Genomic DNA, 25592 nt, shown 5'->3' with positions numbered 1-25592 from the left:
GGTCTCATTGACAACACACTTGTCTTCTTGTGGTCTTGCCCACAAGCCCTTGGAACCTTTTTACCTTGGCCCTGTGGTGGCTGATCAACTAGTTGTGTTTTCTTACCCTGCTCCTTCAAGAGGACTAGTAGCATCTTGCCTAAGGTGTTGGTTCTGGAAGTGAGAAGGATACTGAGAGTGACTGGCCTCTCTTCCTCCTCCTTCCCCATCCTTCTACTTCTCCTCCTTCAAGATGAGAATAGGACTCGAACCAATACTTGCTGGATCTGGTACTGATGCAGTAAGACTACACATTGAGCACCTGTTCTATTTTTCTTCTAGAATCATAGAAGCAATTCCGCTCCTTCCTTTAGCAATGGGAGGAAGGAGAGACTGGCAATAAGGGAAACCCTATCTCAGCCTTTTCTTACTGCCACCGACTCTAGATTCTTCCAGCCTATTTCATATGAGTTACATTTCCCCACTCTTGCGAAAAGGTCCAGTACCTGACATTTGATCTTGCAATTCCTACAGTCCGATCAATATGTCAGAGGCACGGTACTCCTCCTCGCCCTTTCAACCAGGAGGAGTAGCCCAGGCATGCAGAACTCCATTCATTTCAGGAGACTCACCCAGATTCCTCCCTCGCAATTTTTGAAAGTAAATTGTATTTTTCCTAACTGTACAAACCTGAGGTCCTTTATATTACATATTATGCCCGCCTCATGCCGCTCTTCAATCTGAACCTCGACTGAAAGGCAAACTGGAATGTTTACATCCGGGCAGGTGGGTATTCCCCCCTACCTGGCAGTAGTTACTGTTCACCACCTTGCTCAAGAGTTTAACGGCTGTTTCCAGCCTACACTGAAAGTAATTCCTAATGTAAAGGACCTCAGGTTTGTATAGTTAGGAAAAATACAATTTACTTTCAAAAATTGTGATTTTGGGGATGACTCTGAACTCTCATCTTTTTCGGGCTTTTCCAGCCCCAAAGAGAGTAGAATCCTGTCTATGTACGAATGACAAGTTTCTCTCCCTTCAGAGCTGCACGGCTAACAAATGGATGAGAATCCTTGGAAGTTTGGCCTCGGTAGAACAGTTTGTTTCTGTGGGGAGACTTCATATGTGGGTGCTTCAGTTTTTCCTCAAAGCCAGTTGGGACAGAAAGAGACATCCAGACTCTTTCGTGTTTCCGGTGACACAGAGCACCAAGGAACACCTGCTTTGGTGGAAATCCAAAAGCAGGTTATTACAAGGAAAGTCACTTTCCCCACAGAACCCAGACCTAAGTTTCTTTGTAGACGGGCTCAGGTGCGGGCTGGGGCGCTCTCCTGAAAGAAAGGGAAGTCTCCAGGACATGGTCTCAAGATCAGAAGAGACTACATATCAATGTGAAAGAACTCAAGGCTGTTCGCTTAGGTCTTCAGGCCTTTGCCTCTGAGGTGTACGACAAAACCATAGCAGTCCATTCGGACAATACAGCCCTGTCGCACATCAGCAAGCAGGGAGGCACCCATTTCTTCTCACTTTGCGAAGCAGCAAGGGATCTGCTTCTCTGGACTGACCAGAACAGGACAAGAATTCTGACAAGATTTGTTCAGGGCAAACTAAATGTACTGGCAGACCAGTTAAGCCAAGGCAACCAAGTCATTCCCATGGAGTGGACTCTTCATCCTTTAGTTTGCTCGGCCCTTTGGAGACTGTGGGGAAGACCAAAGTTGAATCTTGTCGCGACATCCAAGAACAATTATCTGCCTCTTTGTTTGCCAGTACCAGATCCGTTGGCATGGGCGACGAACACAGTGCTGCAGGACTGGTCCGACAAGGATCTTTATGCCTTCCCTCCCTTCGGAATGATATGGGAAGTTTTGAATAAATTCCAGTCTCACAAGAACATGTCAGTGATCTGATTGCTCCCTTTTGGCCCCCTAAAGGGATGGTTTCCGGACCTCATTGGTCTTCTGGTGAATTTCCCAAGACTGCTTCCTCAAAGACATGATCTTCTCAAACAACACCATGTCAGAAGATTTCATCAAGGGTTGTCTACTCTAGCTCTGACAGGGTTCATACTGTCAAGAGACTCCTCAGAGCTAAGGGTTTTTCGGGAGCAGCTGCAGAGGCAATCTTGAGATGCAGATGCCAATCTTTCTGCGATATGTACCAGAATAAGTGGTCAATTTCTCTTTGCTAAAACCACTCTGAAGTAGATCGCAGATTTTTTCTTGTATCTTAGATCCTCCAGAGGCTTAGCCTTGTCGATTATAAAGGGCTACAGGGCTATGCTTAGCTCAGTCTTCAGGCACGGAGGCCTTGACTTATCTTCAAATCAAGACATTTCTGATTTAATAAAAGATTTTGAGACTAGTAAGCAGAAGGCAACAGAACAGATATCCTGGAACCTAGACGTGGGCCTAAAACGGTTGTCTCATCCTCCTTTCAAACCTATCAGCTCCTCTTCACTCAGAGATTTAACTAAAAAGACCCTCTTTTGGTGGCCTTGGCAACAGCTAAGAGGGTTAGTGAGCCACAAGCAATCGATAAAAGGATGTTTCTCTGGAGGAGATGCAATTTACTCTTATGCGCTAGGATTTCTCACAAAGATTGAGAATCCTTCTAAGACCTGGTCTTATTCTTTTAAGGTAAAAAATCTCAGTGAGATTCTAGGACCTGAGGAGGAAGAAAGAGTTCTTTGCCCTGTAAGGGCATTAAAGTATTACCTGAAGAGAACAGAGAAGTTAAGAGGACCTTCTAGTAATTTGTGGACTTCAGTTAAGAATCCTTCATGCCCTCTTACAAAAAATGTGATATCTTTTTTTCTTAAGGGAACTCATTAAGGATGCCTACTCTCTTGTGGGAGAAGAGCTTTTACCTTCTCTGAAGGTTAAGGCTTATGAAATAAGGGCAGTGGCTACGTCCTTAGTTTTTAAACATGATATGTCTCTTTCAGATATTCTCCAAACAGCTTTTTGGAGATGTAGATCAGTATTTGCATCTCACTATTTATTGGTGGCTGGCATGGTGTTGGGGGAGGGAAAGTAGGAAGCATACGCCCATCCTTTCTATTCACCTTGAATTTTGGTGTTGAGTTCCAAGGGAGTCTCAGGGTACTACGTACTGGGACACCGTCCCGTTTTTCAATTGCTTGGGAATGGTGTTTTTAATATTTTGGTGTAGGTAACAGTGTTGTTATCTGGTTGTCTTGTGTTAGTACTGCTCCCTGGGCAGGGGCAGTTTTCTGTGACTTACTAGGGCTCGGTGGTGTCCTTCGCTGTAAGTCTCCCAATGATGTAGTAGGTGACCCAGGGCCATACCCCTCGCCTCTACTGAGTGAGATGCATGCCAACCAGATGCAGCATCTTCCTGCAGCAGCTCTTTCACCAGCTAAGGAAACAACAAGCATTGTCTCAGTGCTAGCAAATTTTCTGTCCTCAAATTCATTACTGTATTCAGTGTTCTGGGGATAGAGTAGTTCATGTATCCCACCTCCTTTTAGTGTGGAATCAGCTATGTAAGTACTTGGTAAGTCACATAAAAATGATATTTTTATAATAAAGTTTTATATGTATTTACCAAGTAATTACAGAATGAAAGCTCACCCTCCTCCCCTCACATGGACATAGTGGCACAAACAAATTGAAGCTATTTGTTCAGTTGTTGCTCGTCTTTCCCGAAAGTGGGCGGGGCTAGACACGTACACCAAAAACAAAAGAATCGCTACCCCAATTTCAAGTTTTAGCTGCCAATACTAGAAACATTAGCTATGTAATTACATGTTAGGTATATATAAAACATTATTTTATTATAAAAATGTCATTTTCATTTATAGCGGGGTAAGCCCAGCCACTTTAATCCTTTATCTTGGTGAGCTATTTAATAGCCTGTAACAAAGTTTGGTAAGTAGCCTAGTAGCCTACAGCATTACTCTTTAGATCAAAGTGTTGAAGTACTTGACATAAGTTGTTTGTTGGTGTTTTTTGACACATTTCACATATGAAGTTTTAAGTTTGATGCTTTACTGGGTTTTATGGTCTGCTTATGTGTATTGACAGGATTGTACAGTATAGCCTAGGTATTTTGTTTTTAAAATTAATTCTGATGGATGTATTTCAACTCAGTATTCTGCTATTGTGTATGGATGGTGTTTATCATCATCAGATCTGTTTAGCACGTATGCTGTACTATGGTAAAGTAAATTTTATATTGTTATGATATTATGTTATAATGATCTCTTATCTCCACAGATGAAAATTTAGTGTGGCCAGGACAATTGCATCATCACAATATGGCACAACCCATGGGAAGTGTCTCCAGTGAAGGAGGAGGAGAAGGTATGTATTGAGAAGTAATAATGCAGGTTTACCTTGACACCTTTCATAATTACCCAACCAAGAGTATACACTATACTGAATTATTCCCAACCCCTGATTAATCGTTATAAAACTGTACATGGCCGGCATCTCTGAGTAAATCATCTGATTTTGAAATTTTACTTTCAGGATTCTTGTTTGATAAAATGTAATTATTCTGGTTATATTAGTACATCTCAAGAATTTTTTGTATATTAAAATATTATGCCTATGTGTCAGAAGTTGGTGTGAAAGTTTGCTTCTGTTAAAATGAAACAGTTATCCTCCAGAGGTACAGAATACAGTAGTAAATGGTGACCATATTGGATATACTCTAGCTTGACATTTTGCAAAGTTCAGGTTTTATGTGAAAATTACAAACTGCATGTCGGAGCTCTTCATTCTGAAGGTAAGAATATTAAAATTGCAGAAAGTGCATATATAATAAGAATTTATAAAGCAAGGATAAACTACTTGAGAGAACTGGTGATCAGTTGACTTACACAATGTAAATGGTGCAAGGGGTTTTTTGTACTATGTATGTAGCCCTTTACTCTAGCTGCAATGTTTTCTTCCCAGTATTTTTCCTCTTGGTCTCTCTCACCTGGCTGGATAACTTCACCTCTCATTTAAGGGCAAGTGTTTGGGTAACCCCTCTTGAGAGGTTGTAAGTCTGACTCTATGGTCTCTTTGAACTATTGCTCCTTTTAATATGCATTCATTTTCTTGCAACCAGATGAGAAAAGTTGGAGATAGAAATTCACAACTTGTCATTGTGGCCTCAAGACTGCTTAGATAGATTAAGCATTTGGGTCATAGCTCATGACAGCCCAATAGTTGATAATTGGATGATGGGAAAAGATTATAGTTCATGAAGTAATTATTGCAAGTAATGAAGATAAAGGTTTTTCTTTTTTGTAGAACCATCAGAGCCCTGAGAGATGTGTTTTGTATTAGACAGACACATGGAACTTTAGTGGACTCAACTGCCTAAGTCTAATTGACTTCATTAAGCAAAGGTCACAAGACACCAATCTTGATGTGAAAGGATTGTTTTCTTCATTTGTGGCTTTTTGAATCTTTTTATGAAATAATGTACATTGATAATATTACCATTTTGCATTTCAGTGACAGCACTTTTCCAAAATAATTTTGTTATGCAGTATGCAAACCTGTTCATTATATTTTTGGAATTTGTGTTTCCTAACCATGTAAATTTTTCATTCAGCAGCAGATCATCTTTCTGGGTAGTCTACCTTAACTCTGTAACCAATGCTAATACTTCAGTGGTAATATATACCATTATGTGCATCTGTAAATGAAGTAATTTACAATTTCCAATTTTCACCAACCTTTCATCATCCTCTAGTTACCTCTGAATTATACACTTTTCACCAATCTATATCCTTTCTTCTTTCCACTTGACTGAACCTTGAGGGACTAGTAGCGGGAAAATTAATAGATGCCACTTGTCAAGATTGTAAATTTGAATATTAATAACGTGCCTGAATGTGATAGCATTAGAAAAATTGTAAATTTGAATATTAGTAAGGTGCCCGAATGTGATAGCATTAAAAAAAATTGTAAATTTGAATATTAGTAAGGTGCCCGAATGTGATAGCATTAGAAAAATTGTAAATCTGAATATTAGTAAGGTACCCGAATGTGATAGCATTAGAAAAATTGTAAATCTGAATATTAGTAAGGTGCCCGAATGTGATAGCATTAGAAAAACTGTAAATCTGAATATTAGTAAGGTGCCCGAATATGATAGCGTTAGAAAAATTGTAAATCTGAATATTAGTAAGGTGCCCGAATGTGATAGCATTAGAAAAATAGTAAATTTGAGTATTAGTAAGGTGCCTGAATGTGATTGCAGCAGAAAACTTGTAAATTTGAATATTAGTAAGGTTCCTGAATGTGATAGCATTAGAAAAATACTATATTTTACCATCTTTCTCAACAGGCCAGCTTATCAACGGCGTAGTCCAATATGTGTTTGCTGATGATCTCAACCAATACCGAGGTGCTCAGCCGGGAAGAAAATGTTTAGAGTAAGTTCTTGATTGTTTGGTAAATGTTTAAAAAACCAAGGTGTTATTCAATGTGATTTAGCATATTGTTTCCAAGTTTATATGTAATGACTTGTTGATCTTATTTTTGAAAGAGATCATATCCATGCACTTTACAAGTAATAATAATAAATCCCCATGTAAAGACCTTCAGTTTTGTATGTTAGGAAAAATACAAATTACTTTAAGAATTTGCCATACCTCCATGCTTTTAAAAGACTTAATTTGTAAGGGATAAAAAGAAAGAGTCAAGGTCAAAGTCAGCTGAATTTGTAAGGGATAAAAAGAAAGAGTCAAAGTCAAAGTCAGCTGCTGCTAAATGTTAAAAATTGTTACCAATCCTCAATGACATCCAGCTGTAACCTAAGTTTCATATTGGTAACTTACCAAGTAATTACATAGCTATAGTTTCTGATTATCGAGCAGCTTAAATTTTGAAAGTCGTGGTAGCACTTCCATTGTGTTAGTGTAGGTAACTAGCCCCGCCCACTTTCGGGGAAGAATAGGTACAACATAGCTGAAGAGCTCTATTTGTTTCTGCCGGTCAACAACTGAACTTTTGTGGTTGGAGCAGCTTGATTTTGGATTTTCTTAACCGGATGGTTGTCTGATGTCCATTTTGTGACGTATTCTTTCTAGTGGTAGCCTTCACACTATTTTTAGTTAGTTTAGGGTGTTCTGAACCTGACCTTTCTCTGTTTAAGATATTCTCACAAGGACCACGTCTGACTCTAGTACTACTAGTATTTGGTTTTGCACCAAATGCGGCAAAACTAGAATGATGAAAGCCTCTTACAATTCACATACCATTTTTATTAATTGTAGAGGACAGATTTGCACAATTGATTTGACTTGTGATGAATGTAGGGACTGGGATCAGGGAAAATGGAAAGTTTTATATAAGTAACTTACCAAGTAATTACATAGCTATAGTTTCCTTTTGCACGGCAGCTTAAATGAAAGATTCGTGAGTAATGCTTCAAAGTTTAGTGCAGATGACTGGTCCCGCCCACTCATGGGAATAGCAGTAATGACTTAGTAGACAACCTCAGTCTGTTTCTGCCGCGCTTGAGTAAACACTGAGTGTCGATGGCAGCTTTGTTCTTAAATTTGCCGGTTGGGAACCAGATTTCGGTAAAATATTATCGGTGATTTTGGGTAGCCTACAAGCCTACAGCTTTCAGGATTAGTATTTATTGTTTTATTAAGAACTCATTCAAGTTTATCATATTTTGCTAGGCTACAGTAGCAAATTCGCAATCAAATGGGTCAGCTACCGGTAGCTTAGTTTACCGTGCTACCACCTTTACCGGTTAACGTAATACAGTAAACGTAAGCAAAGCATTCATTACTGAAGCAATATTTACGGTAATAAATTACTTCCTGCAAGTCTCAATTAATGTTTGTTAGGATTTACAACGTGTCTGTATGATGATACTCTGTGTACTTCAACTATTGTCGGGAAAGGTTAACTTTCCTTTTCTGAATAGTGTAATATCATAAATATTGTATTGCAATACACTCCCTGAACACCTGAATTAGCCCTTAATCCCACTAGCCCGAACAACTCTCAACTACCCACCCCACTATAGTGGGAATTTCAACAGCCAGCGTTACCAACGCTGCAGGTAAAATCTTGTCATTTAAGCTACCATAAAAACGGTTGGCAACGCTGACACAGGTGTGTGCCGACACGCCCCATTTTTGTCAATTGCTTTTTGTTCACGCTGCTGGAAGGTTGTTTCCTTCTGCAGTGCGAGGTTTAATCCTATTGCCCGACTTCTCTTTGTATTTTGGACTTGTGGTGAAGACCTGGATTGGATTTAATGGTTTTTCTCTTGGATTTTCTGGATATCTTCGACGTGGAACGTCTTTTGGATTTGGACTCGCTGGTTCCTGGTCTCGATTGTGTGTCATGGACTTTTCACCTTCTACTACCATGCCATCGGCTTCGATGTCGGCCTCGACTGCCTACGACAGTGGACTCTGGCGCTCATCGCTTCTTCCTGCAAAGACGGATGAGTACCTTGAGACACGATAGACATTCCGTCAGGTATGTAGGAAGGTTAATTGTGATGCCCAGACTCATTGCGATGAATGTTCTCATTGGAAGGCACAAGAGAGGGATGATTACATTCGTCATCGCAAGTCTTTGGCTAGTAACGGCGGCAGACGTCGGTCAGATTCTCGTTGCCTCAAGTGTCTCAGACTTCTGCTACAGATCAGTTGATGGATTTAGCGAGTTCAATGGTAGTCAAACAGATAGAGGATAGGATTGCAATTAGTAAGGAAAATTCAATAGCTAGTCTTCTTCAACATTTCTCAGATAGGGATAATAGTGGTGTTAGGATGTCTAATTCTTCTTCCTTTTCAGCTCCCCTGCCTGTTCCAGAACCATCCCTAACAGTGCTGAGGGTAATGGCAGAACCGCAAGCCTCCGAGTGGGTAGGGTCTGCCGGCCCCCTCGGCGTGGAGCAGGCAGTGAAGGATTCCCCCTCCAACCCCTTTGTAATATTGATAAATTTAATGTTGATAATGTTAGGATCAAGATCTAGGTGTGATAAAAGAGGATAGGTTTGGTAGTCAGGTTTTAACGGTGCAGTGTCGTTCTCCTGAACGGGTTCCGGTTTCGGGTTCGAGTGGTTTTTGTGCTCTGACAAGAGATTCTCCATCGCTTCTTTCAATCTGGCGGCTCAGTCTCAAGTCAATGTTTCAGTTACGATGGGGCAGAATCCTTTTGCTTTCGCTTCTAACTCACTTCCTACTGTTTTTATAAATCTCCTACTGTAGTTTCCCCCTTCCTTTATTTTCTACTCCTCCATCTAGTAAGGCAGATTATGGTGTGTCCTTTCGGCTTCTAAAGTAATTTGCAGGACCTGCAATTGGCTGTGGCGGGTTACAAGACGGATGGCGGGGTTTTTCGATGGGTATAGACCTATGGCGAGAGGTTATATTTTTTTCTCGAATGTTTTCTCTAACATTAGAGAGTTGTAGTGTCCAGAATTCATGTCGGATATGTTTTCAGGATTATTGAGGGGTGCCAGATTCGGTGTACCTTCGTTCCTTTTTGTTCTAAGTTTTCTTCTTCGTTATCTGTCGCTTCATCTCCTGCTCCCACATTCTCTGTTACTCCCTTTTCAGTCTCCTCTTCGGCCCTTTCTTCTTCTGCTCCTAGTCTTTCCTGCGGCTTCCGCATCTTCCGTTTTCCCTCTTCCTTCGATTTTGGTTTCCTCCTCCTCAGGTAACTTTTTTTATGTGTCTGCTATTCCTATGCCTCCCGCCTTTTCTTTCCATAGTACAGTCTTCTCCGGTAGGAGGAGCTTCCGGACAGGCGAAAACCCTGTTTCGGCAGATTTTGGCCACAGGGGTCTCTTGTTCCACTCCTTCGGGTATGCGCAACCCCTTGCCTCCGCTTCATGTGGCTGTCCCAATAGTATCAGGTATTTCACAGGGTTTTCCCGTCGATTCCAGTTCGGGTTTGTGCTCCGCAGTTTTGGCAGAGCTTGCGGTACCCTCTTCGAGCAGTAGGCGGCTTTCATCGCCTGCATTTTCCACGGCGGTAACTCAGGCTAGATTCTACCTCTTTCATTCTCTCTCCTTTATCTTCTTCCGTCCCTCTGCAGTGGTTTCGTTTGCACATCCTCCCCCAAGATTTAACAATGTTGGTTTGGCTACTCTCACTCATCTTCCCCTTGGTAATAATGGGGAATCGGCTCCGGGTTTTTATCAGTTCAGCCTTCTCTTCCCGGTGGGTCCAACAATGCAGATTCAGCTCCGGGTACCCGGTTAGGTGCGGGTGCACAGCATTCTGGTTAGGTTGGTCCGATTGCGGACTCTTCATCGTTGTCTGGGGCTTCGTCCAGTGCCTCCTCCTTTGTTGGTCTTAGACCATTTGGACATTGCGGAACAGGATTCTTATCCGTAGGTGCAGGAGATTCTGGCAGACTTAGAATGTCCTCTTGCCAGCAGTATGATTATGGACACAGGCTTCTTCATACCCTCAAGCAAGAGCTCCGGACCTCCCGATTTTGAGGTTTTTATGACACTAAACCAGCTCCTGCCTCTTTTTCATGTTGGCTGGTTTGGTTCGATCGGGTTAGCCAGGCTTTGGAGGAGGCGGATGTTCACTTAGCATCGGCAGTTGCTTCTAACAGACAGCACTCTTCTCTTCTCTCTCTGAGTAGGACAATTTACGCAGTTCGAGGTAATCCTCCGGCAGGTGTCAGGTTGCCCCTCAACAAATCGGTTGAGGCATTCCTGTTTAAGTCTCCGGCGTTGTTTCGGCTCGTAGGGACTTCTCTTAGGGAAGCAGGTGCTTGGGGGTATGTATTGCGCAATCAGACTGAGGCTCTTGCGCATTCTTTCTGGATGCGGTCAAGTTATTGTAATGCAGGTTCTAAAGAGTAACGGCTATGTCCCTTCGGATCCGTGGCTGTTGGCAGCCTAATAAATTTATCTCAAGGGGTCTGGCTCACCAGGCAAAAAGCTTTGGCTTTGTCTACGACGTTTAATCCTAACTTGTCATTATCCCCGATTCTTCAGTCCACCTATTCGGGGTGTGAATCAGTGTTTGCGTCACACTATTTGCATGAAGTGGAGACAGTGTTCGAAAATTGCAGTACCCTGGGTCACTTGTCAGTGGCTGGCATGGTGTTGGGCAATGAAGCATAGGAGGTATTCCTTCTATTTTCTATCTCCTCGCCTTGATATAGGGTGTCAAGTCTTGGGGAGCCGGGGGCTACATTGTACCCGGAGTACCCACCAGTCTTTTAGTGGATGGGTAGTTTTATTTTCTGTGTAAGTAACACCGTTGTCTGCTTTGCTCATTGTGGTACTGCACCCAGGGCAAGGGCATTTATCGATACTTTGCTAGCCATCGGAATACTCCTTCACTGCAAACCTCCCACTTACGCAGAGGCACTCCACAGCTATACCGCCATGCCACTACAGGTTAAGATGAGTACCAACCAGAGGCAGTATCTTCCAGCTGTAGTTCTCTTGCCAGGTAAGGTTACTACAAGCATCTGACTGATGCTAACTACCTTTCTATTTCAAATTCATTACCATCACTGAATGTTTTGGGTAGAATATGTCCATGTATCCCACCTCCTGTCAATGTGGGATTCAGCTATGTAATTACTTAGTAAGTAACTTATATGAAAATTATATTTTCACAATAAAATTAAGTTTCATATATACTTACCAAGTAATTACAGAGTTGGAGCCCTCCCTCCTCCCCTCTCATGGACATAGGGCGCAAATGAATTGAGCTCTTCAGCTGTGTTGTACCTATTCTTCCCCAAAAGTGGCCAGGGCTAGTTACCTACACTAAAACAATTGAAGTGCTACCATGAACCTCCAAATTTAAGGTGCCACATTAAGTAGAAACTATAACTATGTAAGTACTTGGTAAGTGTATATGAAACTTAATTTTATTATGAAAATATCATGTTTCCATATATAAGACTTCAGGCTTGTATGTGTAGGAAAATTGTCTTAAGAATTTACCATGTTTATTAGCTGTGCCATCATTTATAGATATAGATGCTAAATCACAATTATTTTCTTTCTTTTAACAGCGGTATTTACAGTGAGTCCCCAGATTATGGCAGTGTCCAGTCCTTAGTGCAGCTTAGCCTAGATGATGCTTCGCGACATCATAGGCATGCTGAGGTATGTGTTACTTTCATGTTTTGATCTTTCAGACAGGGTAAAATACACGTTGTTTATCACTGGTTGCTTACGAAAGTGACTTGGTCAGGTGAACCAGAATTATTGTGGTTTCTCAGACAACAACTTGCAATTGCAGCATTAGGTTACTTTTTTATTCTTGACAATGTTTTTTACAAATTCTTTGCCAGGTAAAAGAGTGGTCCAGTGATGGCCGTTTACCCATTGATTCCAAGAGAGTGCAGTTTGATAATAAAAACTCAGTGGGATCATTTTCATTCAGTGATGATCGGTTGGGTCTCAGTTCTCAGGATAATTTTTCAACCATACGTGCCAACACGTGCGTCTATAAAGGTAGCTCTTTTTGTGTTTTTAAGTTCAACAACTGTTGCATATTTGTATTATATAATCAGGAAAAGAAAAACTTTATAAGTTAATATGTGGAATGTTTCATTTTGAACAGGGAAATGGCAGTATGAACTAATGTTAGGAACCAAGGGAGTAATGCAGGTTGGTTGGGCTACAGTGAATTGTCATTTTTCAAAGGAAAAAGGTGTAGGTAAGTGATCTGCAAGGTATTTATAGGTTATAACCTGTGTTCATTTATTTGTACAGTATTGTATTTGCTTCAAAATTGGTTTGGGAGAAAGGGTGATGATTATATGTTTCCATGCAACCCAATAGATTTCATAACGATGATGATGTAATGATAACTAGGAATTCTGAATATTTTAAATGTTAATTAACATAGCAAAAGAGAGAAAGAGAGAGAAACCTTCCATTAATAGACATTGATAGTTAGAGAGAGAGGGAGAGAGACATCAGTGTTTTGGCTATACTGAGATGACAAGGCCAAACTGGAAAGCATAAAGGATTGTAAACCAGCGCCAGAAAAGCAAAACCTGTGTTGTGACTACAAAAGCCATACTTGGGTATGTGTTACGACTCTGTCGTGGTGATGAAGGCATTATGACTGCACTTAATCGAGTTGGAAATCACAAGAAATTCGTAACAAAACGCATGGTGCCTTAGTTGGATAAACAGCCGCTGGAATCCATAACTTCCAGTGACGACAAAGCACCTTTTGAAGGCGGTGCATTTTCCAAAAATCCACCCAAAATGGGCCGTCTTTTGATAAGTCTCAACCAATGAAACATCTATCAAGGCGGGACAGAAGCAAGATTTCTGCCTTTGATGGGTGCGACAACTGACTTCCAGAAATCCTTAAGAAGTCCAGTTCCTAGGGGGAGCAGGAGAGAGCAGAAAAAGAGAAGGTAGCAGAGAAGCAGAGAAGATAAGGGGTGAGGTTGTAAGCCTCACCAATTGTGGGTTGATATAAGAAGAAAGGCTCACATTTGAAACTCACTGTAATCTTGCACTGCAACTCATTTTGTAAACCTGCTGTAACTTTATTATTGTGTTAATGAAGTAAAGAAAACTTCATTGTGTCTTCTTCAAGCCTCCTGGGAATTAAAACATGCTACTACATAACAAAGCCAGAACGATAAGCATCTATAAAGAAAAGTAACCTTCTTAACTTGGCAACAAATAGCAGACATAAATAGAAAGAAAGAATAATAAAGAACCTTACATAAATGGTGGCAGCGGTGGGATCCAAACAGAAGACAAAAGTGCAAGTGTGAAGGACACATACCAGAATTTCAAACATCCCGCTACGTGAACGACCGAAACAGAACGACAAAGCATAACAAGTGACAAAGTGAATCATAACAGTGGCGAACAACAACGCAAGCATCCAGTAAACCCACAACTTTTAAAAATGAGTGAACGACTGAACGTTGACTGAACGTCTACAGCAGACTGTATCCTGAATATCTACAGTGAAAGCAGCGAACGTCTACAGCGATCGGTACCCTGAACGTCTACAGCGAAGTCAGTGAACTTCTACAGCAAGAGCAGTAAACATCTACAGCGGACCATACCCTGAACGTCTACAAGCAAATGCAGTGTCTACAGCGACCGATATCCTGAGCGTCTACAAGCGAACAACGCGTCTACAAAGAGCGAACAGTTGTGTGGGTCGCGAAAGTGATAAAAAGGCAGCAGTTAAGCAGAACCACAACAGATTAAGACTGGAAGACGACAACAGAAAATACGCAAGTTGGAAAATTAATTCTCTCAAAAATTTCTGTCCCTCAGTGAGTGTATTTTTTTAAATAATCTCTCTCAAAAGATATAAGACTTTTATGATTATCTCTCTCAAAAGGTGTATCATTTATGATTCTCTCTCAAGGATTTTTTTTATCTTGTTGATTTTTTTGAGGTTTGATAGATAGGAATTTTTAATAACATGACATGATATGTATGATGTATCATTGAATACTGTTGTGTATTGGGTATAAATTTTTGTATGATTTTAGAATACCAGAGTACTGCAGAGTTTGTTTGACGCATTGAGGAATGCAATTAGGAATAGCCCTTATCATTTATGACAAACAACAGATAGACAAAGTCAAATTCCAGTACCAAGTTCACAAGTATCATTAATGCAAGGTAGTACTAACCCAAGTAGCAATAACAATAACATTAATCCTATTAACACATTTCGATTTAGAACAATGGCACAAACAGCAATCATTATGCAAGCTGCACGATTCTGTGGAAGAGTGGAAAGTTCAAATCATGACAAAAATAGGTTAGAATCATACTCTGTGAACCAGTGGTTAGCGGAACCAACAGTCGTATTTCTACAAATAGAATAACAGATGAAAGAACGAAGATTAACAAAGCCTTGCTTTTGGTTAGTTCAGAAAGGGGAGATGCACACACAACTTTGAATTCAGTTAGATTCAACAACATAACCACATATGCTGAATTTAAAAGAATCTGTGTATCAATCTGGGAACCAGTGAGTCAAAGTGATGCCTTATATAATATTAAAAAATAGATTCCTCAATCAACACTACGATGGGGAATCAATGCAAATCTTCACACAGATATTGAAGAAGCAACACACAAAGTAATAAAAGACTTGAGAGAAACAAACATCACCATAGGTGATAAGAATGGTTTTGGTGATGGAGAAACTGACTCAGTCAGTTTGAGATATGCGTTAAATTACTTGTCATTTGGAACAATGTATAATGCACTTGGAGAAAAAGAAAAGAAAGTTAAGATTGATCCTAAAAGTGGTAGCCTTACAGTTTTAATAGCAATGAGACAAGAAATCCAGAAGAAAGAGATAGATTTTTCTAAGGAATTTGTAGGGGTAACAGAAACACTAAATGAAAGGAAAGGCAGAAATACCAATGATTCATATAAAAGAAATAACATGTACATTGATAATTCCAGACAAGTAGGGAATAGACAAACTTCCTTTCAAAGGAACAATGCACAAAATACTAGAAGAAAGTGGAATCCAAACCAGAAAGGAAGACAGAGTCAACCGAGGAATGGACCATTCCACAGTCCACCCATGAGATATCATAATGGTCAATATCCAAACATAAATAATTCAAAACCAGAGAATCATGCAGCTCAAGGAGCTAGACCAAAAATACCATGTGAAAACTGCAGATATACAAATCATTCCACTTATGAATGCAGAAAGCCTAAAATCTGTAGTTTGCAAAAAGATTGGGCATTTAACTAAGTACTTTTGGTTCAATAATAGGGAAGCCAATAAAGAGACTGTAGAGATAAGTAAGTCGCCCAAAAATAAATAACTCTGCTAACCAGTGACAATTAACCCCTCTACAGAGAAAAGAAAGATAATCACTTCAAGGAGAGGAAAGAGAAAAAGGAGAAACAGTTACAATGGGAAATGAAGGTTCATCTACATATTCCTATTTACATAGCAAAGAAGTAATATTTTCGATGAAGGAGGAAGGAGTAAATAGAAGGGATCTGCCTATAGTAAAAATTCCATTAAATGTAAAGACGACCTGTACAGTACTAATTGATTCAGGTAGTACTGTAAATATAATTGATAAAATAACTTTAATCAGATATTTTGGCATTACAGAAACTCAGATTCAGTGTCAAAGTAGAGTAATAGAAGGAGTATCAGGGAAACACATTAAAAGTCTAGGGAATGTGAACTTAGAGATAGAGATTCTGTCATATAAACGTGTTGAAAGTTTTCTAGTTTTAGAAGACAGATTTTTTCCCGCACAAGTATCATTCTCATTTAAGTCAGTGAGGAGATGTGGAATGATATTAGATTGTAGTGAAGGAAAGATTAGCCTGTAACAGGATAATTAGAAGAGCGTATGTTTTACGCTTGACGAAGAAAAGTTTCACCCAAATCTGATCAGTTTGCCTGAGACAGCTCCGACAAGCGAGACGAACATACAAGAAAGACATAAGTAACCAGAACAAGCAAGATAAAATGAAAACAGAAAAGAGAAATTCCCACGATCCTAGTGTTTATTTATGATATCCAAGAATGTCATTTTGTAAAGCCAATGGTGTGAAAATTAAATTACAGGCAGTCCCCAGGTTATGGCTGTCTCGGTTTATGGCATTCCGACTTTACAGCGCTTGACTCATGGCACCATTAACCTGATTTTACAGCGCCGTACCTGGGTTTGCAGTGCCATAACCTGCTTTTACGGCTCCATAAGCACCATTTATTCCCATTATTATTGTAATGTTCTGGTTTACAGCATTTTTCTGGTTACGGCGCATCATCAGGAACAGAACTCCCAGTGTAAACCGGGGACTGCCTGTATTCTTGACAATAGTATCTTTGTAAGATATTCCAACCCACTTTGTAAGATTTGTGTATATTTTAAGAGTAGAAATGTCAGTATGTATGTGTAAAAATCTGATTTTTCATAAAGCAAGATCCCATCTCATTGGCTTCATAGACCTCGGAAGTGTCTTTTTCAAAATGTTGACATGTGTCTTCAGTTCAACTGTAAAAGTTATGTCGAGTTCCATGGGCTTGAAGATATGAGAAGACAGACATGTCTTTTCAGAGGGGAGGCAGACATCTTGAATGTCTAATTGTGTAAAATTTTAAGCTTAAATAAAAACAGTTATGATGATGGTGATGAATGTATTTCCCTATAATGAAATTCATTACTATATTTCCTTTGTAACTAGGGGAAAAATCTTTAAATGAAATGCATGTTTAAAGTTGCTTACTTCCACACAAACTTCAGTAAGTTTGTGGTATTGAGCAGGTATCACTAAAAGTTGTGGTAGCCTGTACTAGTACATTAGAGAAAAAAAGTGGGAAGTTTAGTAAATGATAATTAAAATCTCTTTATGTTCATATGCAGAACAAACCTGGGTCTTAACGTAAGGATAAATTTTTCTAGCGCCAGCTGGAAACCAGTAAAAATCATATAAAATTGTAGAACAAGGAATTTGTGGCAACGGTTTGGCTAATGAGATGAGAGAAGAGGTAACACTGACCTCCTTTCACCCATGATGCCGTGACGCATTCAGTTTCTTCCTTACCACCTTTCTAGTAGGATGTGCACACTGCTGCCCTTCCTACCGAAGCTGGTGTTTTCTACTTCTCTTTTGCCCATGTTTTTCTTTGGTTTGATTGCTTGTTTTGTGATATAGTGCTATTTTGTGTGCTTGTGTTTGTTTTGCTTTGAAAATGCAAACCCATAACTCATATATAAGCCTCCCAGTCTTAAGCCTTTCCACCCTTTTGCCTGATTCGTCAAGTCTTGAAGAGGGTAATGATTTCCAAGAATCTCAGGTTGACCCTTAGTAGCTCCCATGTGGCCCCATGCAGAATGGCTTCCAGATCTGCTAACCCTTCCATCAGCAGTCATGAGAGAAATTCCCCCATGGTACAACCTTCTCTGCCAACCTCACACCGAGAAATCTCACCAGTCGGTAGGATCCCTGTCTCTTCACTTTTGGAGACCATCCAATATCTCCTGTGAGCAAGAGGCTTTTCTCATAGAGCAGCGACAGAAATGTCTGGCTATCTCAGGAAGTCTTCTTCAGCCCTGAACCAAGGAAAATGGGCTGTCTACTGTGATTGGTGTCGTCGAGGGGGTTTCTCTTTGGTCGGGACTTACAGTATGTTCGGCAAGTAGCTGATTTCCTTATTTTTCTTCGTAGGGAAAAATGCCTTTCTGTGTCTGCCATCAAAGGCTACAGAGCTGCTTTGGGTATGGTTCTACGTTTGAAAGATGTAGACCTGCCTTCCTCTTGGGAAATCTCAGTGTTTCTAAACAATTTTGAGCAGTCTTGTTCACCTAAAGAAATTAAACCACCTAATTGGGACCTGACCCTCAATACCGTCGTCTTACTGGCTTTGGCTTCATCAAAGAGAGTGGGTCAACTTCATGGTCTCTCTTTTAGTGTTTACACACAAGGGGTTGCGGGTCCGTAGCCTTGAATTTGTCCCAGAATTTCTAGCTAAGACTCAAATTCCCTCAGTTCTTGATGACAGATTTGAGTCCTTCTGGATTCCTTCCCAGGGAGATTTTGTTGATAACGATCCAGAAGAATTGCTTTTATGTCCTGCCAGAGCACTACATAGCTACCTTAAAAGGACTCGACACCTCAGACCAGGGTGTTGAAGACTTTTTGTTAGCACAGACTGGAACAAGAAAGACGTGTCCAAGAATACCATCTCCTTTTGGCTCCATGAAGTCATCAGATATGCCTGTAATGCTTCCTCAGCCTCTAATGCTGACACAGTGCATGCAAGAGCACATGATGTCAGGGGTTTGGTCCCTCATTGGCATTCAAAAAGAACTTGTCTGTTCATAGGGTTTTGAAGGCTGGTACTTGGCTTTGTCAAACCACCTTCACATCCTTCTATCTGTTGTGTAGCTCATCCAGTGCCCTGGCGGGACAGTTTGTATCTTACCTAAGATGATGGTGTGAAAGTGAGAATGAATGAAATGACTGGCCTCTTGTTCTTTTCTCTTTCCCCTTATCTTCTCTACTGGCGGATATTGAGAAGATTAGCCTATCATGCACTGGAACTGGTTAGATACAAGTGAGTGAGTAGTCATTCTGTTTGAGTATATGTTATTCATACACAAATTAAATACTCTCAGAAGTTAGTCCTTCCTCTCTCTAAAAAGGGGAGAGAGGAATGATGCCAAACATAATTGTTGGTTAACTTAGGTTTGTTGTCTGAACAGATATAGCTCTTTAACTTCTGCTAATATAATGTCTCTTCACATTGTTTTTAGCTCAGTAGTCTGACTGTATGATAAAGTCATATCTAATAGATCAGAGGCTTATGTCTCCTTCCTTTGCCTTCCCTTAGCCAGGAAGTAGGACCAGTGTGCTGAACCACCAGTCCGTTCATGACTTGCATTCCTCCCACCTAAAGTGAGTCTATCCTTACTCTAAGACTCAGGTTTGTTCCACATATGAACAAATGACAAATTTTTAATTAATTTGTATTTTCCATAGCTAACTAATTTGTATCTTCCATAGCTAACAAACCTGCAGTCTTAACGTAGACTGCCCACCTCTGCCTCCCCTCAACCTGGTTGCCTGGGCTGAAAGAAACTGAGTGTGTCATGGCATCATGGGTGAGAGGAGGTCAGCTTTGCCTCTTCTCTCATCCCATTGGCCAAACCCTGTTGCCACCAATTCCTTGTTCTACAATTTTATATGATTTTTACCGGTTTCCAGCTGGCTCTAGAAGAATTTAACCTTACATTATGACCGCAGGTTTGTTAGCTCTGAAAAATACAAATTAATAAAAAATTTGTCATGTATTTTGGGTAGAAATGGGGTACTGTATTATTAATGATACATTGATCAAAAAATGTGCATGCCTCATGTTGGTCCTTATTAGCCCTTAAACGCCGACTGGACGTATCATACGTTGACTAAAATTGTCTGTTGGGTGCTGAGTGGACGTACCGTCGTCGACTACAAAAAATTTCAACCTTCGGTCAACTTTGACTCGACCGAACTGGTTGAAAAACGCAATTGTAAGCTAAAACTCTTATATTCTAGTAATATTCAATCATTTACATTCATTTTGCAACAAATTGGAAGTCTCTAGCACAATATTTCGATTTATGGTGAATTTTTGAAAAAACTTTTTCCTTACATCCGCGCGGTAACTCGGCCGAAAATTTCAGAAATTCTTTCATCATTTTGTTGTAATTTTTGCACTGTTTTATATTAGCCGTTACATAAAGTTTTATATATGAAAATGTGCGCAATTTCATGTAAAATACAGCAGAATACAACCCATGGTTGTAGCTTTTATCAGTTTTGAAATATTTTCATATAAATCACGATAACTGCCAAAATTTCAACCTTTGGTCAACTTTGACTCGACCAAAATGGTAAAAATACGCAATTGTAAGCTAAAAATCTTACATTCTAGTAATATTCAATCATTTACCTTCATTTTCCAACAAATTGGAAGTCTCTAGCACAATATTTCGATTTATGGTGAATTTTTGAAAAAACTTTTTTCATACGTCCGCACCAGAAATTCTTTAAATCACGTTGTCGTAATGTTTGCACCGTTTTGTATTAGTCGTTACATAAAGTTTTATATATGGAAATGTGCGCAATTTCATGTAGAATACAACAGAAAATAACTCATGGTTGTAGCTTTTATCAGTTTTGAAATATTTTCATATAAATCACGATAACTGCCAAAATTTCAACCTTCGGTCAACTTTAACTCGACCGAAATGGTAAAAAAACGCAATTATAAGCTAAAACTCTTACATTCTAGTAATATTCAATCATGTACCTTCATTTTGCAACAAACTGGAAGTCTCTAGTGCAATATTTTGATTTATGGTGAATTTCTGAAAAAAAAAACTTTTTCCTTACGTCTGTGCGTGGTAACTTGGCCAAACATCTCAGAAATTCTTTCGCAACATTGTCGTAATGTTTGCATCGTTTTACATTAGTCATTACATAAACTTTTATATATGAAAATGTGCACAATTTCATGTAGAATACAACAGAAAATAACCCATGGTTGTAGCTTTTATCAGTTTTGAAATATTTTCACATAAATCACGATAACTGCTAAAATTTCAACCTTCGGTCAACTTTAACTCGACCGAAATGGTCGAAAAACGTAATTGTAAGCTAAAATTCTTACAGTATAGTAATATTCAATCATTTACCATCATTTTGCAATAAATTGGAAGTCTCCAGCACAATATTTTGATTTATGGTGATTTTTTGAAAAAAACATTTTCATTTACGTCCGCCCGGTAACTCGGCCGAACATCTCAGAAATTCTTTCGTCACGTTATCGTAATGCTTGCACCGTTTTATATTAGTCGTTACATAAACTTTTATATATGAAAATGTGCACAATTTCATGTACAGTACAACAGAAAATAACTCATGGTTGTAGCTTTTATCAGTTTTGAAATATTTTCATATAAATCACGATAAATAGAAAAAATTCGACTTTCGGTCAACTTTAACTTGACCGAAATAGTCGAAAACTGCAATTGTAAGCTAAAACACTTACATTCTAGTAGTAATCAATCAATACCTTCATTTTTCAACAAACGGGAAGTCTCTAGCACAATATTTCGATTTATGGTGAATTTTTGAAAAAACATTTTTTACGTCCGAGCGTTAAATTCATGCATCATTTTGTGACAATATTTTCTCTGTGTTGCTTTGATCGTTTTACAATTTGTTATATACCAAAATCATCGCAATTCAGTGTACAATACAAAGAAAAAAAAATAACACGTTAGTTTTAACCGTTTTGCTCACAGCGTGATTTGTATAAAATTATATATGAAAAATTTTTTGCGCTGTCATATATTTCAATATTTATATATGATAATGATATTTTTTTCATTTCTGATGGTTGCATACTAAACTTCAGGCAATGACAAAAAAGGCGCCAGAAATGAACTCTTAATCTTGAAAACTAAGCGTGCTGTGATTTTTGAAAAAAACTTTTTCCGCTTGAGCGCTTAACTCCTGAACGCCGCGGTATACGGGAGACGTTTTTGTAAATAGAGGCTCGGCGTTAGAGGGTTAGTGTGAGAGACCTTAAGAACTCAAGGATGTTATAGAATTTAAATCAGAAAGAATATCCTTATAAGTAATTCATTGATAGACTCCTTGGTGTTTCATGGGCATGAATTTATTTCTGAATACATGTTTTAAGCTCTTTGAATGTCTGATCCATATTTCATTATTAAGCAACTTATTGTATTAAGCCATTTTAGTGTCCTGTAATCATTTTCCATATAGTTGGTATACATGATTGACTTATTCATTTAATTTTTTAACACAGTGTATATACCTTTTCATTTGTTTTTAGGGGACACTCCTGATTCTTATGCATATGATGGTAACCGTCAACGCAAGTGGAATGTTGCAACTTACAAATATGGAGCCATGTGGCAGTGTGGTGACATAATATCTAGCACACTTGACCTGGATAGGGGAATTGTTAAATTTTACAGGTAAGATCATAGGTCTATAGTTCATTATCAGATCAAATAGTGTGGTGTTTGTTTTTAAGGTCTGGGAAGCAAACACTAAATGTTTTATCTGTATTTTTTAATGTACATCTTATTATTTGTTTGGGAAACAATAAAATGATAAATTATTATTTACTAATTTTAGTCAATAAAACTTCGTCAGTACAATATAAAGGAATGAATCAGGGCTCAGGGATTAATTTTGAATTTTTTCATGAAAATTTTTTAGTTAATTATATTTTTCATTAGTTTCTGAATATGTTCAAATGCACATGTAGCAGAAACAAGCTCTAGAGTTGCTTATAACCCCAGTAGTATTTATTCAGTGGCAATTTGCATCCAAACAAGGGCATACATATACAAAATACTGCAGTGAGGATGCATTTGCACTTGCAGATTTGAAATTCATTCCACAGTCTAGATTTGCTTCACCTCATAGATACAGTGATTTGGGGACCTGACAATTGTGAGCAATCTGAAACATGTTTATTCTGTATATGCCAAATTGGCTTTTATCAAAAGGCCACAGGCTTACTGGGTATTGGATGACTGGGAAGAGCATAGCAGCTTATTGGAACGACTAAATCATGTGTTGATTTAATTCAGTTTTAACTATGCATTTAAACCCAGTTTCATGGGTTTTTGGGTTTAGTTACTTGTGGTTTTTACATTTAAATTAAGAATCAGTATTTTTGGGTGATGTAGCAGTTTGAGTAAACTGGCAGAAGATAGCTTTCTCAGGCTGAAAATGTAATAAAAACTTGAAAAGTTTTATGTTGTCATTGCATAAGGTATATATACCTATAAGCCTGGTATATAATTAATACAGTATATGCTTAGAGCTATTATAAAAAGTTATAATTTTAAAAATACACAACAGTGCAGTTGATTGAGTTGTCAAAAAATTCTGTTATTCTGTTATAAGCAAATAAAACTGTTTTGTTATTTATTGCAGTAGATTACATTATGTACAGTTATTATAAAACTGTGGATAATAAAGGTATCTGACAAAAACCATAGTTTGGTATTGTATATGAAAATTTGGTAAATTTTTGTGTGACATATCACCTATGATATTTTGTTTTAATTTTTTTGAGACCTATTTAATAGGTTTAATGTTAGAGTAAATGTTTGTAATCTATGGTAGCAAGTGATAAAATAGACCCATAAACATAGATGGATGTTGTTTAAGTCGGTCTTTGAATTATTTTTAAACAGGAATGGAAAATCTCTTGGCACTGCCTTTGAGAATGTTAAAACAGGCCCTGGTTTAGCATACTTCCCTGCAGTTTCTTTGGCTTTGGGAGAAAACCTCACAGTCAATTTTGGAGCTACACCCTTACGCTACCCTCAAGCAGGGTACTTTCCTCTCGAATCACCGCCCACTATAGAAAAAGTAAAAGCTCAGAAATGTATTGCGTGGCTCAAGAAACTTGTTCACATGTATCCTGATAAACAACAGGTAAGGAATATTTTTAAGTGTATCATGTACAGTGTTGAATTTTGAAATTCCTTGATTTTGATATAATTTCAAATTGATAATCATAGCATTTGGGATTTACATAGTAGTAAGAAGAACACTTCTATTTGAGTCAAGGGTTTTTCCTCATAGTAATAACCTCTTTCATGGTAACCTCCCTCATGTTAATGGTTCCCCATAACTCCATTACCTATATTAAAAGCTTCCCAAAAATCTTTGGTTCTAGATTAATTTTTTCACAAATATGTATAGTGTACTGTACATGCCTACCGAAGATACACATTATATACTACATATGAGTGTATCATCATGAATATTATGATAAAAATAAGCACTGTCCACATCAGTAGGTTTCAGTTTTCAGTAATTGTGTTTTATGAAAATGTGAAGGAGAAGAAAATGAAGAGCTTAACATAAAGATTGGAGATCATCATCTATCCATAAGGCAAAGAGCAAAATTCTTAGGTTTAATCTTTAACACACATAAACTGGAAAACCCATTTAGCTCATATGAAATCTAGATACAAAAATGCATTATCTCTCACAAATAGGGGAGCAGACAGATCACCCTTGACACTACTGTACAAAATAACTAATATGCATCTTGTGAACTATGGATGATGGATCTAACTAAAATGTCTGGATCACTTCATAATGAGGGACTCAGAATATGAACTAGAGTCATTAAATCTTCCCCAAATTCTTCTATCCAGGTTGAAAGCATTGAACCATCTTTAACTCTTTATTGTAATAGTAGAAATACAAATAGTAAGTGATTCACTAGTAAAAGAAAATTTTAATCTATGAGATATATAAAAATCACAAGCTTTCTCAGTTAGAGACAATAGACTGAGTCAACAAATATAAACAATTGTTGCTCAATAACAGAACTCCTCCTTGGATCATGCATAAAGTACAGCATGCAGCAAAATTCGTGTTACCTGATTTCAGTGATTTTTGTTCGAAAATCATTATCCGGCAACTCTTACCTTCTTCACATCTCTAATGACGCCGAGTTGCAACAACGAAACATTTTGCAACTTGGCTCAAAAAAGGATGCAGTCCACTAAGCATGTTTTAAAGTATCAGTGCTGTATTTTTTTTTTAAATATCAGCTAAATCATTATAAAAACATGAACAAAGTAATTTTTAATTATGTAAATATATGAAAAGCTGTAAATACTTAATGAATTTGACTTTCTAGCCACCATAGTAATATATTTAACGTAAAATGAACGTATTGGAGATGTAGTTGTGGGCGAGGTCTAACCAGACATCAACTGTTTAAATGGCTCAGTGTGCATCACCTCGCCTTACCTGTAAGCCAAGTGCACTTCGCTCTTCTCGAATACACCTGTATATCATTCTCGTTAAGCCTATAGGCTTACGAAGAAAATAATGACGGAAGTATACCACACCAAGACTGGAGGAATTTCACAAATCCTGCTTTATAGTCTTCCAGACACCCTTTATATAAGTTATAAAGATTTGATGCCACTGTTATAAAGATTTGACACAACTATATATTTTTGCTGTCTGAAATTTAGCCTAGTATGTTATAAAGCTAATATCACAGAAGACTCCAGAGGCAAATTATTATTATTATTATTATTATTATTATTATTATTATTATTATTATTATTATTAT

The 25592-nt window shown here is 38.4% G+C and overlaps 1 protein-coding gene across 3 annotated transcripts in view; it reads left to right on the top strand.

Moving 5' to 3' along the window:
- The window catches only part of LOC136837129 (E3 ubiquitin-protein ligase RNF123-like), a 104819-nt gene that overhangs the window by 16440 nt on the left and 62787 nt on the right, over positions 1–25592 (top strand). For all 3 annotated transcript variants that reach the window (XM_067101738.1, XM_067101740.1, XM_067101739.1), the window contains exons 2-8: positions 4221–4307; positions 6292–6379; positions 11977–12070; positions 12259–12421; positions 12531–12626; positions 22302–22446; positions 23683–23926. In XM_067101738.1, coding sequence (XP_066957839.1) covers positions 4221–4307; positions 6292–6379; positions 11977–12070; positions 12259–12421; positions 12531–12626; positions 22302–22446; positions 23683–23926 — 917 coding nt within the window. The remainder of the gene's footprint in view (positions 1–4220; positions 4308–6291; positions 6380–11976; positions 12071–12258; positions 12422–12530; positions 12627–22301; positions 22447–23682; positions 23927–25592) is intronic.

The sequence above is a fragment of the Macrobrachium rosenbergii genome, chromosome 57 (genome assembly GCF_040412425.1).
Source record: "Macrobrachium rosenbergii isolate ZJJX-2024 chromosome 57, ASM4041242v1, whole genome shotgun sequence".
Lineage (NCBI taxonomy): Eukaryota > Metazoa > Arthropoda > Malacostraca > Decapoda > Palaemonidae > Macrobrachium > Macrobrachium rosenbergii.
The sequence above is the reverse complement of the archived record's forward strand: the minus strand, read 5'-3'. Positions and strand labels throughout refer to the sequence as shown.